Below are 15,531 nucleotides of genomic sequence, written 5' to 3'. Positions count from 1 at the left end.
CACAACTGCTATCACTTGCATACTTTTTCTTCACTTCCTCTGTAGAGTAAAAAGTACTATGAGAAGATGTTCAGAGAAGCTGAGAAGGCCCAGGAGGCATTCGCCAAGGCTGATGCTGACCTTCAACTCTCCAGAGCAGACTTGGAGAAGGTGGGCTTATATTTTGGGAGACAGCATTCAATGTGGTGCTTTTTGATAGCTGCCTGCAGCATTAGTAATGTTGAGTAACCAGTGTCTTCTGTAACATTTCAAACCTGTTGCATCATTGTTTTAGTGGCTCATAGATTAGCATCGCATTTTTTGTGTGCAAGAAAAAAAAAAGGCCCGCAATGTAAATGCTTCATTATCATGTCTTGCCTCTTTGTTACTAGTACCCCAGTTATTATGGATTACTCAAGTCGCAGACGATTTTTCAGGGTACCAAGCTTTTTCAATGCATTTATGCCTTGTTAAACAAGGACGGCTATGCCTTTAGTAATTTCGTGACAAGTGAAGTAGGGAAGGAATTCTAGTTGTAGTTTAATATGGAAACTCGCTGTCTGGACTATGGACAAGGTGAAAATGTAGAGACCATTTGGGCCCATGTATTTTCTATCGTTAGTATGGACAGTGATGAGGACAAAATGTCTGCTGCTCCAGCCATATGTATCTGTGTTTTGAGTGCAGGACAGCAGCGAAAGGTAGTGCAAAATCGCAAATTTGTGAATGATAGCCTATTTTTTGTGGTTCAATGCTCTACACCGCCAATTTGGCCAATTGACGCATATCGCCATTTGTCCTATTAAATGGGCGGCTGTGAAGCAAATGCTCTCTGCACCTTGTGCTGCTGCTGTTCAGACATCTAAGGGCAGGTGTGGTGGGGCCTGGTTGAGGAAGGCCCTGGATAAAAATGTGTTCGAATAATTTCTGAAATATTTTAGTTCTTGTTGCTTCCGTGTACATTAGGCATTGATAGATCATACACATACTTTTATAAATAGATCATACACATACTTTCATAAATAGATCATACACATACTTTCATAAATTTCCGCTTAAGTTTGAATTAGAAATTTGCATTTTAACTAGTTTAGAGGGAGCCACTCCCTATAGGCACATGTGACATGTTTCACTATGCAGACACCCGCATTTAGTAATTATAGTTTAGTACTACCAGGATGAAGGAAGCGAAACCTCTGAAAAGGATAATCTTTTGCACTGCTGGTTTTCACCTGAAGCAGGTCTTTTCAGTGAATATCTTGATACTTTGAACTGTGAGGCCTTGCACTGCTTCTGCACTGCCATCATGGTTGCTTTTTTTTTTTTTTTTGGCCATGAAGAAACTCTTTGTGAGGATGTTGCAGCTCTGAGGAATTATTTTCGAGAATTTTTTTTTTGGCACCTTTATAGGTGTTGCAGTGGCCATGGCATTCAGCCATGGCCACTGCCTTCTGTGCTGCATTTGAATGAAGGCGAAATTAACACTTCTGTGTACAGTTTCGCGAATGTTATAACCACCTAGTGGACTTGTACAAGCCTGGCTGGTCATAAGCAGACCGTCATTTCTGACTTTTCACAAGTCGAGCTTGTTGAGGGTTTTCTGCCACTGTTTGCCCGGTTTAAAGCTAATGGGGGGCTTGTGCAAAGCATTTTTTTGGTTTGCTGACATATTGCAGCACAAGTACTAGTTGACCACTTTGGTACCATTTTAAAAAGGAAGTGTCCACTGGGGATTAAATTACCCCAGATGGCCAAAATTGATCTGTTGCTACACTACAGCGTGCATCAGTGTTGCTTTGGAACACAAAAGTTGGTTAATTATCAAATAGTTTGGCACACTGATGTACTTTTGACGCACTTATTCATGCAAGTTTTGTTTGAGGTAGTTGTTGTCTTGAATTAGTTCCTTTGATTGACACCTCTGAGTTGGGTTACATTTCATTTCTTTTGCACAACAGGCAGCATTCAAAAGGCATTAGTTGCGACATCTTGTGCAATAGTCAAAATTTACGGCATATCAGACAGTGGGTAATTTTTTATTGCTGTTGTTGTCATTTTACATGCCTACTTTTGCATGATGTGACATTTTGCAGTATTAGTTAAACCATCCATCTAAGAATCAATTGATCATTGAATATGCAGTTGTGGACAGAATAATGTGGACCATGCTTTGGTGGTCAGCTCTTTTGAGGTGGTACCTAGTGAAAACTGAGTGTTTGGTTCTTGTCCAAGTAAATGCCTATTGTACAGTTACGCATCAAGGCGCCAAACATTTGTTTCTGTTACACTACATGAGGGAAGATTCACAACTGAAGTGTGGCGCATATTCTGTCCACAACTGTACCTATGGTGCATAGTGCAGGTCAAGTTGGGAATGCACTTTTCATCCTTTGAAAGGAGGCAACTTTGTTCATGTGATTCTTTTTTGATCAGAATGTGCACATATTGACTATTGTTTCTACTGCAGGCAAAACAGAATTCACTGGCTAAAAACAAAGCATGTGAAGACTCAAAGACTGATTATGCAAATCAGCTGCAGAAAACAAACGCGCTTCAGCGAAAGCACTACACTGAACTTATGCCAAAAGTGTTTGAGGCAAGTTTTTTTCTTTTTCTTCCATGCTCTCTTCTGATGTGCTCATAAAATCTGTATGTGTGTGTATGTTGATGCACGCTTCAGTTCCAATGAGGGAAATATAGTTCGCCTTCCGCTGAACGCATGAAGAACAAAAACCATGTTCAATTAATTTATATTGGATACAGTGTTACAAACCAAGGACAGCGAGAAGGACACTCGGATGGCATTGAGCCTCAACTGTTATAGCCTGGCTTTCTATTCATTTTCAGTTAATCATCAATTAGCAGTAAAACTTTGTCATGCAACTTTGACTGGCTTTTATGGGAGATGGTGAGCTCGGGGTTGCACCTGTGCCTGGGAGGGCAGGCTTCAGCCTGACTAGCCTTCCCCCTCCTGTTACAGCCTTGTGCAAGGTTGCAGAAGAAAGCAGTTTAGTAATTCCAGCTAATAGAAGAAAATTACTCTTTTTGATTATATTGAAGAAAACATTGGTTTGGGGAGTTGCAGTCTTATCTCAAAATGTTTGGTGTTGGGGAAGAATACAGTTCTTTTCTTCTTTGTCAGTCACTGGTCACATATTGTACACAGGGTTAGAGACCTTTGCATTGGGTGAGAGACTTGTCAAAATGCCTCTTCAGTGGGCTGTCAGAAACTGGTTCTGCTGCCGCTGCCACCATGCTAGTATGAGGTGCACACGGCAGTCCAGCAAACAATATGGCAGCACCCAGGGAGCCCTCATTGCAAAGGTCTATGGACTTGTCGTGTGTCCGTGACCCATTGTTGCAAGCATGTTTTTAGCCACATTTCTGCTACTGCTTACAGCCTGATTAACCGAGTGCCCCAAGAATTGCCCGTGTTTCAGGAGCCGGGAATGGACATATTCCTGCATTATTTGCTGGGATACAAGTTGTGTTGACTTGTTTTTGTTGTTTGCACATTGCAGCAACTGCAGAGCTTGGATGAGCGTCGAACAGCATCACTACAGGGCTACATAAAGAAAGCGGCAGAGATTCATCGAGAAGTCATCCCGATCATTCTCAAATGTCTCGATGGCATTGTAGTAGCTGCTGACTCCATAGACCCAAAGAAGGTGCGGGCTATTTTGTAAACTTTTTGTTTTACATTTTAGTGCCTTGCTTGTATAGTCAACTTGTGATGTAGCCCGAATTTGGTGCTTGTACAACACGGTGCATCGTCAGTATTCACATTTGCAAACAACCATTGAGTCACACACAAATTACTTAATGCCTTTTAGTTTCTTTGAATATGCTTGAGTGAATTCAGTTTTCATGCTTATGCACTCTGAATTGATTGTTTAGTGGTTGGCTTGGAGTGTGTGCTGGAATTTCTTGCAAGTAAAATGAGGAAGTAATGCTTTTACTGCCAGGAGGTGGAACGACAGTGTGAATAGGAATGGGGTTAATGCTACTAAAAAAAAAACTGACGCAACTGTTCACTGTTTTGTGATATGAAATTCAGTGAAAGGTGATATACAACTGGAGTGTAGTGAGGTTGGCAGTTGAAAATGCCTTAATTAAGCAGAGTAGCAAACTAGTGGTAAGGCTGTGAGATCGTAGCGGAACCATAGACGATCACCCATTCTGCAACCATAGCCTAACTGGTTGACGCGAAATAACTTGGGAAATACCACTGTGGCTTATTTGCTTTTTGCTTGCCTCTGATGCCTCCTTGGTTGAGCCTGTGTGGCACGCTGTGGGGGCCTTGATGCTGAAGCTGCCTTGCCTTAGCTTCAGTTGCATGCACTGTAGGTCTTGATGCCAGTGCTTTTATGCCTTACATTCTGCAGCACGAAGTATGGAGGCTGGTCGGGTCCACTACTTTTTTTCCTGGTTCTGGGCATGCTGTAATGCTTGCTCAGTAGCAGGATCTGTTCTAGCCAACTTTCCCGCTGCATCTGAGAACGGGAAACTCTATGCAGTCAATCAGCCAGCTTGCACATGCCTCGCTGTGAATGACGAGCACATGCAGACTGCCCCATGTGCATACCTTCTCTCACGCCTGCGTGTGATGCGTACATCGCTAAGGCTCAGGTCAAGCCCTAACAGCTGTCACTTTGAAACTTGGTGTGTAAAACTAGGTGTGTATAAAACCTTAGTGTTTATTTAGTGAGTACAAGCTCTGAGACCATCAGGAAAGGAAGGCATCACAGTAGTGGCTTAGTAGTTTGAGCATCCGCCTCGCATGCAGGAAGTGCGGGGTTCGATCTCCAGTGCTGCTGGGTACCAGCCGGTGATATAGTGTGTACAAGCTTTCCTCTGACCTGGTGCTCAGCTTTTTTGCGGTGAAATGTTGGAAAATAATTCTTATCACCCCACCTTGTGTAGATGAAAAAAAATCTCTTGTGCCATGGCACTAATTAGCCACAGCTGCCCTTGTGCCGTAAAAATTCATCACCATCATTATTTGGAAAGGAATCACTTGCTTAGGCTTGCACATTGATCTCAAGAGTAGAAGTTTGTTGCAGCTGAGAAAAAATATGAAACCATTTTTTCTTACTTTGGCTCAGAGACAAGAATCCAGTGAATCCTGTGGGGCTGCTTAATTTTGTGGAAAACAAATTTACTCTGAAATAAACGTAACAAAGAGGAATGCACAAAAAATTAACATTTGCGCTTGCTGTGTAAATTGCAAAATTGAGCGATAGTAATGGCTCGTCATAAAAGCTTGTCATTCTTTGCTTGCACTTGCTGTTTTCACACGTTCCCCACAATGTGCTGTTCAGGATTTGTGCACATAACCATTTCTGCTCTCGGGCATGACTGCAACAAACAACTGCAGCGTCCTGCCTTTCCATGTTGAGTAGAATGTTGAAATCCTTAACGTTGTTCACTTTCTATGTATTTAGCCAACTGTCATGTGGTTCAGCAGCACCAGTGCACATGATGTAACCTCATAAAGGTCCACTCATTTCTTTTCTTTCCTGTATCGCAGTGCTAGTGTGCCTATAGAGGCAGCTGAGCAAAGCTCCACTTACAGTTAAACCTGTCTCTAACGAACCTCCATACAACGAATTCCTCGATTTTACGAAGTTTCTCTATTCTCCATCGCCAGTCCCATAGAAACCCATGTATTTGTGACCTCAAAGTAACAAAGTGGCCGGGGGAGAGAACCTGGAAATAACAAATTTGCCCCGTCGACCGCCTTGTCTTTTTTTCTCCGTATTTTAAGAACATAGAGCTAAATTAGGCCAAATTTCTTCGTTAGTTAATGATCAAGAATGATGAACGTGTAAAAAAAACATTCGCAGCGGCCGCGAGCGAGCAGCATCACCCGCCCGCTCGGTGGTGATGATGATAATGCACAGGCGCCGCTTGCTTTCGCGCCGGCAGCGCCACTCTTTGGCTGCTGGAGAAGTCACTTCACTTCGTATGCGTGACACTAGGTGGCACTACACGCGTTTCTCAAACTTTCTATGTTTGAAAAGCTGGCACTTTCCGAATCTGTTTCTTTGTTCCCTTCGCCGCGCCGGCGTGTGCACTTTATTCTCGACTTCGTATATCTGTGCGCCGGGTCGCGTTGGTGCTTTGACACATCGAGAATGAATGCGTCTATGAAAAAATGGAAAATATTGTTTCTTGAGGACAAAAGTGCTATTCTGGACGCCATTGCTGCAGGTGAAAAAAAGAGATGTAGCTGCCAGGTTTGAAATCCCAGCCAGCTCTCTCTCTACGATACTCAAACCGAAAGATGCGATTCGCGATGCAGTGGAGTCCGGTACTACTAGTGGCAAAAAGAAGCTAAAGCCATCAACATACGCCGACGTGGACAAGGCGGTGTTCACATGGTTCATGGACATGAGGGCTAGAAATCTTCCGATCAGCGGCGCTCTCTTGCAGCAAAAGGCACGGGATTATGCCTGTATCTTAGGATTTCATGACCTAAAAGCGAGCAACGGATGGCTTCAAGTCTTCAAAAGCAGGTATGGCATCGCTGGAAAGATAAGTGGTGAGTCCTCTTCTGCGGACAGCGACGCTGCCAATTCCTGGGTTGAAGAGAAACTGCCAGCAATTTTGAAGCGCTACGACGTGTCCGAAGTCTACAACTGTGACGAGACCGCTCTTTTTTATCAGTTGCTTCCGAACCACACCCTTAGCCTGAATGGCGACTCCTGCCACGGAGGCAAGCATAGTAAACTTCGTGTAACTGTTTTGCTGTGCGTTAACTCGGACGGGACTGACAAGCGTGTCCCACTGGTTATCGGTAAGAGTGGCTGCCCCAGGTGCTTCAAAGGAACACACCGGATGCTAGTGAAATACGTAGCTAACACGAAGGCGTGGATGACGCGGGCCATATTTGGTGACTGGTTGAGAGCGTTTAATGAAGATGTCAAGAAGCAAGGCTGCAGAATTTTCTTATTCTTAGATAACTGTGCTGCGCACCGTGCTAAAGGCCTCGACCTTACAAATATCGAAATGCAGTATTTGCCAGCGAACTGCACTTCACTAATACAGCCCCTCAGCAAAGGAATTATCAACAGCGTGAAGTGCAGCTACCGATGTAGACTGATCCAAAAGCTGCTTCTGAACATTCGTCTTCAACGGGAAATGAAAGTGGTCATTTTCTAAGCAGTTGAGGTGCTTGAAGCATCGTGGCGAGAAACAAGTGCGGACATTATCGCCAACTGTTTCAGAAAAGCCCGCATAACGAAAGAAGTTCAGGCTGCACAAACTGACGAAGAGGAGCACTTAGGAGTGGAGCCTTCAGGGCCGCCCGATCTCGCCGAAGCTTGGGGTTTGCTGTACGGGAATGGAGCAGCCCCGGATGACGCGCAGCTCTGTGACTTTTTGTATGCGGACGACTGTGCCATAACTACAGAAGAGATGTCGGATGAGGCGCTGATTGAAAGTGTCCGATGTCAGACAGACGATGATGGATCTCCAGAGGTCGAGTCACCATGTGATATGCCTTCAACAAATGAAGTGTTGAATGCCATTGACGTTTTGCGGCACGTCGCGGGCTTGCTGGACGATGGTGGTACAGCATTAAGTGCCTTGATGTGCTACGAAGGATCAGTGGTGCCGACCCTCATCAACAAACAGCAGAGCAAAATCACTCGTTTCTTTTCAGTGCAATAAATGCATTCTGGGCCAGTTCAATGGCCTTGATTTGCACCTTGGTTTCGTTTCTGTATTTATTTTCTTTCTCGCGGAAACTGCATATAGCGAAAACCTTCCTATAACGAATATTTTTGGCCTTTTTCAATTTCGTTATATCTAGGTTTAACTGTACTTGTGTCAACAGTCACGCATGTGCTGTGTGCATTGGTGCTCCCCGTTAAATCTACCCCTGGTTATGATTTGATTTATTTTCTGAAGAGTTCATGTTTGCGTTACCTTTAGTGTTACTGAACTGAAAGAGCTGTTACTGAAAATGCACCTTGTAGACTGTGTGTGCTTGCAGTTATACCACGGTTCCCAAATGTCCCGGAGCTACGCATGGACAACTGCAATTGAGACAAACCAGCTGGAAATATCAGCAAATGATCATCATTGCTAATGCACTGGTAACTGTGTTGATTTTTTGCAGGATGCTGAAACAGTGGTGGAGAGGTACAAGTCTGGATTTGTACCAGCCGATGACTTTCCTTTTGAAGACTTGAGTGTAACACGCAACTGTGACTCAAGCAGCACGACAGGCAGCACGGTGAACTCATCGTTCCGGGGTGCAGGAGATACGGTTCGAGGCACCATCTCTACTGGAAAGAAGAAGCGGTCGGGCCTGTTTGGCATCTTCAGCTCAAACAAGGTGAGCAGAACTTTGGGACTTATGACTAGTTGCACTACTGTTTCTAATGTAGGCCCCATTCCCTTGCCCCTTGCCTTTTCTTTCTTTGATATGTTTTCTTCGCGCAGAAAAGTTTAAGGGAGGTACTTTACATCCCAGGGCTGGTTTCAATAAATGTACGGCTAGCTTTGACTCTTAGTGTGGAAAAGCGGTTGCAGTTTGTTTGCTTTAATTTTACTATTTGCTTACTGGAGAGAATGGTCTACGCAGAAGGTAGGGGAATGATAATGATTTCTTCCTATTATATGGTTCACACAAAGGTTTGTTGCATTTTGCATCCTCTGCCATTATGTAGCTGGATTCCAGTATTATGGAGCAGAGTAAGGGAATTTGCTGAGGTTGTGTTCACAATTGGCAATTTTTACTATGTGCCTTTAGTCTATTGATCAGTGACTGCAGCAAGGGGAGGTTAGAAGTAGCCTAGTGTGTTAAAAAAAAAGAAACGAGTTTTGTTCACTGCAGGACAAGTGTATGCCATGAACACTGCTGAGGGGACTTTCTTTGAGGTAAATGACATCAGCCTAGTATGTCTCAACTGAAAACTTAAGTGTTCACTTGCTGGCCTGAGAGAGAGAGAGTTGGGAGTGAAAGAGAAGAGCGACGGAAAATAGGAGTGTTAATAACGTGGGCCTCACAGTGGGCCCTCTTAAGAATGCTTTGTGTGGTCCCGTGACCCTAGTACACCAAGGCCATCGGGGCCTTGCAGTGGGTACTTTCATGCAGGGAAAGATTAGAGGAAGTGCCCAGCTAGCTGTGTCATTTTTTTCATCGGGAACAAGAGTGAAAAGTCTGCAGTTTTGATTTTCAGTCTGGTAATGGCTTATCAGCTGTGAAGTGCTACATTGTGACCATGTTTTGATTCATTCAGTTGTGCGAGGTGGTAGTTATTTCAGGGCCCTGCAAATTGGCTTGACTAGAAGGTGAGATAAAGGTTCGGACCTTCTTTTTGTTTTCTGATTGCCTTAGCAAGTCCGTGGTTGCTTGGAGGTGAATCAGTTGAGACTGCATTGAAACAGTTTTTATTTCTCACTTTGACTTTAAAGAAACACCTTAATATGTATATCTTTTTCTTCTTGTTTCTTTGAGATAAATATAATTCAAGCACTTATTATCTACGGTCATTTGTAGCTTCTGGACTGCCTTATTGTGATTTGACTCGGTAATGCATTAATTTTTTTAATGGATTTGAACTTGTAACAATTGGCTGTCCTTTGTTCTCATTGTGCTTACTGCTGCCATTTTTTTTTTTAAATAAACACTTGCCTGAAAAAGTTTGTCTACTTTAAAAATGCATCTAGTTGTTTGTTTTTAGTTGAAATATCATGCAGTCATTGCTGCTGGTTAAGGAATATGCTCAGAAGCCTTTTTCTACCACCTTTAGGCCAAAAAGTAATGTCTCAATGAAATTGCCTGTGTATAATCATTCAGCTTGATGCTGTAAGAGGGAAGATCTTTACAGAAGCACCGCCCTTTTGAATGGATTTCCCATCGGGCCTCTTTTCTTTAGCCTTTCATGTTATAGGTACTTGGTTGGCGAGACAAATTTTTGTACAGGGAGTCTGTGCGTGCTCCACTGTAGGGATTTAAGGCTCACATGTTGTGTTTTGTCCTTCCTCTTGCCCAACCCCTGTTCTCTCTTTTCTGGATGGAATTTCTCTCTTGCCAACTCCCACCCCTCTGCCCTCCTGTTTTGCTTCTGTGGAATCTTTGTGTGCACACAAAAAACAACCAAAAATGCTGGTTGGTGGTGGTTCTTCTCCCTCCTCCTTTCTCTTCTGCTTCCATCACGTAAGTATCTCAACAAACTGGGGACCGGTCACTGCCTGGCAAGTACCGCTTCTGGCTAACACATGCACCTTGCCACGCCCACCTGCCTTGCCCTACCCTCCCCCCGTTCTTTACTCACACCTTCCTCTTATTCGGATATTAAGTGCACTGCAGTGTGTAAATTAGGCATGGCACCTCACTCTGTGTTTCTCACTCTTTTCTTCTTTTTCTTTTTTTCTTTTTTTGAATGCTTGCGTGGGATTTCACTATGAAGAAAAAGGTCTGAAACTAGCAGTTTTCTTGTTTGACTGTCGCTTTGCAAGCAGCTGTTGTAGAATCCTGATTTCTGGCTGTTTTGTTTGTGTGGTGCTGATCAGCATTTCCTGGGTGGAGAGCCATAGCTTAAGGCCATAGCCTAGGCCATAGGGCAGGTGTTTGACTCGTATACCAATGTTTACTTATCAAAGTCTAGCAGTGTTACACACCATTTGGCGCATGATGGCCTTAGTCACTTTTGTGCCATGAAACACAACACGACAACAGCAGTATTAGTTGTGTGCATACAGAAATCTCCACTTTGTACTCATCTAGAAATCTCAAAACAATATGGTGGAACCCTGTACATACCCTCTGTTCTTATGGTGAACTGCACTTCATAATAAATTAGTGTAGGCTCGGCAAACCCTTCACTGAGGTAATGCATTAATTGCATAGATTATATGATGCAAGATTATACACACACTGCCGTCCACGATTGGTGGCAAGGACCTTCTGGAATGATCGAGGCTAGCGCAGCACTTTGTTGGCAGTCGTCACGTCAGATCAAGGTATTCCTCATTAGCATTCAGGCAGACGTGTGTGCCTATAATGGTGAAGTTCGGTGCTTAGCTGACCACAGGAGCTGACAGTTCAGAATGGCGTTCTGCGTGTGTGACCCTTGGCCGGTCGATTCTAGGCCTGCTTTTCCACTTGTTTTGTGGCTTAATACACTGCAGAATTCAGTCATACCTTCATTTCAGCGTGGATTTACCGTGTTAGTGGTAAACTAGTAACAAGGTTAGACCTTTTATGTTAAGCAGTGGCTAGTTCTGAACCACCTTCCACTGCAACTTCGGTGAAAGGAGGAAAATTACTCTTCTTGACAGCCAGGATAATGGGTTCTTGTTCTGTACAAGTGTGCCAATTATGCAAGATTTCTGATTATATGGTAGTTTCATGCTGTTTTCTGAAAGTTCTGTTAACGAGGTTCTACTGTGTTTTTTATTATTGGTTTGGTTGTATAAATATTGTATAAAGAACTCTTTTATAAATACAATACCATATTTACTCGCGTAATTTACGCACCCCTAATTTTTTTCCGGGGTTAAAAAAAATTGTGCATGTTGGGCTCTATGCTGCGCTAGTCCACCAACGCACATGGCTGCGCACAAGGCAAGCTTGGGAAGATCAGTGCGGCTGCATTGCCGTGAACAGCTACGAAAGATGTGAGTGGCGAGAGGACAAACTGCGTGCTGTTTGCCCGGCTCGCTCGCGCTGGTGGTAGTTTTCCCCAGACGAACAGGTGTGAGAGCAAACTTCCGGTAACCGCCAGCATGTGTCGCAATCTGAAACTACCGAACCGTTTGCTGTTCGGTTTGCTGCTAGTCAGCCCGGCCGCATGCGAGGGTGCCATTTTATCGCCTCTTATCTCCATTTGCCGCTTCACTGCTAGCTTTGCGATTCTATCATATGCATTTATTGTTTTGAACTGCGCATGCAGCGTCATGCCATCCCACGAGGAACTACGTAACATGGGGCAGGGCGGGAGGGGTTATGCGTCCTATATTTCCAGTAAACTTTTTTCTTGCTAGCGACGGGTGCGAGCTTGAGGGGGTCGACATACAGGCGGCAACACACAATATATAGTGCGCATTACTACCAATTGTAGGGCTTTAGGACGTGTGCACGAAATCTCCGCTTAATTTGCACATCCCCTTTTCGAAGCCTTAAATTAAAAAGAAAAGTGCGCAAGTTACGTAAATAAATACGGTATTGCCAAGCTTTAATTTGGTGCCATTTTAGGTTTAGCTTTTAGTTCCGTTTCTCTATTGCATACCTCAGTGGTACCTCTCTACTGTATTCCTGTTTTTCCATTCCTGCCTTAGTATTGACAATATAACATTTAACATGAGCTATGTTCACCCCCGACCATGGTGACCACTTCTGATAGGTTTCAGGAATCAGGCAAGCGCTTTGCAATTGACATTAGAGTTTAAAAAATGACCATAATAAAAACATTGTTGATGACATGATTAATATGGAAGCTACTCCTAGCTTAGTTTTTGCTTGGTAGCTTGCTCTATTAGTCTTATTTGAATACTATTAGGACGTTATGATATAGGCTGTTATGGTATACAGTAAGCATTATAATATAACTCTCGGTGCAGCAAAAGTAGCCTTAATTTAAGTGTTCTGACATTTTATGTGCCCCTGCGGTCCTTTTTTACTTGTGTGTTCTAGCATGGTGTTTTCATTTTTAATTACGTTATCTTAGCTCTGCCATATGAAGCATGTCCAAAAAAGCACTTTTCTTCTCATTTTGACTGACTGCACATACTGTACACTTTGTATAAAATTTCGTGTACAGATTCTCTGCATTCTGCATGCAGTGCTTGTTCAAAAATTGTGGGTTGCATCTGGCTGAGACATTTTAAGCATAACTGCTTGCTTCATGCTGAGGGGAATGGCTCCAAGCTAATGTTGTGCAACATGCCCGTGTTTGTTGCTAGCAGGATTAGATTGTTATGTTAGTATACTCATTTTTGTGTTTGTTAATTTTTGTTTAATGCTTTGTGTACATTTGTATGTAATATAACATATTTTGAGGAATATATTAATTTGTATTCATTATTTCAGTTAATCTGTGTTTGAGTAGGCAAGGAATCTTGATGCAGCATTGAAGAGACCAAAAAAATGTCTTAAGCCAAAGGTTGATATTTTTTATTTTTGTTAAGAGAATATATTTTTTTAATATTCCCATTGTGTTCATAATTTTGTTCCTTAAAGAATGGGATTTTTTTAGGTTTAGTTGTTTGTAGCTAAGATCTTCAGCATGTGGTGTGCATGAAAGGCACAACTCTTATAATGTGCATCAGGAAAAATGTGCTTGACATTGTGCAGTTGAACAAACTCTTTATTTTTTTTTCTTTCACCTTTTTTTCCACATGAATAAAACCAGAACAACATTGATGAATTCAAGGATGACTACAGCAATCTGCCTCCAAATCAGCGGAGAAAAAAGCTGCTTCAAGAGCTGGAGAAGACGAGAGCACAGATCAACACATTGACGCAAGCAAGGTGAGGCTGCTTTTGTTTACAAGGGTTGGTGTCCGTGCAAGTTAGTTGGACATGTTCAAGGTATGCATTGCAGTTGGGGCAGCACAGATGAGGGATTCATACACACATCGAACTCACTATACACTCATGGTTTATTGCGAACATCACCTGTTGAATACCATCCATTAGGCGATAGCCGGCATAGTAAAATCTGAAATTGAGGTACTCGAAACCATAAGAAGGGGAGTGATAACCCTATGACTGTACACCACAAGCTTGTGACTGTACACCTCATTATCGTTGGCCGCTTTATCAGGTTACATCTGATGCTGCCGCCTGTCTGTCCTGTACAGTCCACAATCACGGAGCTATCACTCCTTCTTACTGTTCCCAGTATCTTGGTTCCTTGTTCGATATTAATAGCCTGTCAAACTGTGTTTAAGAGATGATGTTCACTACAAATTATGAGTTCGTGGGCAGTGCCCTGTGTTTTAGTGTCCTTTTTTGTGTTTCCCTACTGCACCGTATACCTTACACTGCTCTTGTTTTTTGCGAAGTTAAAAATGAAGAGCACTGCTTTTCATTTAAAGAGGTATGTTTCAAGCAAGCTGGGGTGTCCTTTAAGTTAAGGGGAGAGAACAAAAAGCAGATTTGGGCCATTCCTTGTATGGAATGTTTCCCCTTACTAGAAATTGCAATAGTAAGGGTAAATGTTGCATGCATCTTGTTTTCACTACTACAGTAACCCCTCGTTATAACGGAAGTCAGCGGGACGGCGAAAAAATTCGTTGTAAGTGGTAATTCGATAAAAGCAACCATCAGAGAAAGTCTGGGTGTCCTTTAAGTTAAGGGGAGAGAACAAAAAGCAGATTTGGGCCATTCCTTGTATGGAATGTTTCCCCTTACTAGAAATTGCAATAGTAAGGGTAAATGTTGCATGCATCTTGTTTTCACTACTACAGTAACCCCTCGTTATAACGGAAGTCAGCGGGACGGCGAAAAAATTCGTTGTAAGTGGTAATTCGATAAAAGCAACCATCAGAGAAAATCTAAAGCAGTTAAGCTTTAATTGCACAGCAGCTGCGAGGAATTCACAATACAATGCATTCAGTGGAGCAAAACTTTATTCAGGTGCGAAAAAGGCAGTGAGCTTTCACTGTTTCAAGCTCAATTGCTGGGCGCGTGCAACCCCTGCTCTAATCTGACCAAGCATTGTACGTGGCCGCGGTCGCCGCCCATGCATTCAACCTTTGGGGAATTTCGAATCTCGAAGGCAGTGGCTGCTTTTATAGGAGTGTTTCGGGGTATTTTGAAGGCAGTGGCCGCTTTCATGGGACCGGGTCACGGAAATGCCGTGGCTCGAATCTGAGGTTGTGTTTGTTGTGCTCAAAAAACGATTAGCCGGTCATTGTAGGTATGCAGTGCAATCGTGAAAACTGAACAGTTTTGCAGTAGGGGATTCGCATAATTACTGGGCAGTTTTTTTTCCCTGAGGTGTGTAGCTGTGAAGTTTGCAATGAAGTTTTTGGGCAATTTTTTCGCCGCACCGTTTTCGACGACACTGCTATTTCTATGGTTCAAGTGTCTGTGTTCACGCAGTGTCACGTCCGCGCCGTTGACATATGTCTAGGAACAAAATTCAATGACCCTACCACGCATTTAGACCGTTTGTCTGGTCGGATGGCACGAATCGAGCATGACCGGCTCGAGAAAATCGCCGGGGAAACACCGTAGTTGCGTTGACCCATCATGTTGACAGCCTGACTCGGCGCTAGCGACGCTCGGATTTTTCGTGTTTTCGGCAAGATTTCGGTCGATTTGCATTGTGAAAAGTGCAACAAACCTAGGGGTGGTCTCTTACTGTGATACAGGTCGATTATGACGAGAGGCAAGCAAATTTCTAGACCGGCTTTCCCAAAGTCGTCTTCCCGATTTGTTAACGTAGCTCCTCGCATCGAATACGTTAATGGGCGTGCAACCAGCAGTCGCTTGCGACCAGGCAGCAGCTCGACAACACCGTTGTTTGCATATGCAAGCGCGACCTGCAGGTTGCCTTCTCGTTTGAAGCTAAAACTCTTGGGAATTAT

General features: G+C 43.4%; 1 protein-coding gene across 5 annotated transcripts in view; it reads left to right on the top strand.

Annotated features, from left to right (window-relative positions):
• The window catches only part of Cip4 (formin-binding protein 1-like Cip4), a 193,745-nt gene that overhangs the window by 143,143 nt on the left and 35,071 nt on the right, over positions 1 to 15,531 (top strand). For 3 of the 5 annotated variants that reach the window (XM_077650316.1, XM_077650314.1, XM_077650317.1), the window contains exons 6-10: positions 46 to 150; positions 2,447 to 2,575; positions 3,501 to 3,647; positions 8,105 to 8,323; positions 13,347 to 13,465. In XM_077650316.1, the coding sequence (XP_077506442.1) occupies positions 46 to 150; positions 2,447 to 2,575; positions 3,501 to 3,647; positions 8,105 to 8,323; positions 13,347 to 13,465 (719 nt within the window). The remainder of the gene's footprint in view (positions 1 to 45; positions 151 to 2,446; positions 2,576 to 3,500; positions 3,648 to 8,104; positions 8,324 to 13,346; positions 13,466 to 15,531) is intronic. The other 2 variants (XM_077650318.1, XM_077650315.1) reach the window with 1 other exon arrangement.

The sequence above is a fragment of the Amblyomma americanum genome, chromosome 1 (assembly GCF_052857255.1).
Source record: "Amblyomma americanum isolate KBUSLIRL-KWMA chromosome 1, ASM5285725v1, whole genome shotgun sequence".
NCBI classification, from domain to species: domain Eukaryota; kingdom Metazoa; phylum Arthropoda; class Arachnida; order Ixodida; family Ixodidae; genus Amblyomma; species Amblyomma americanum.
This window is presented reverse-complemented; position numbering and strand designations above follow the sequence as displayed.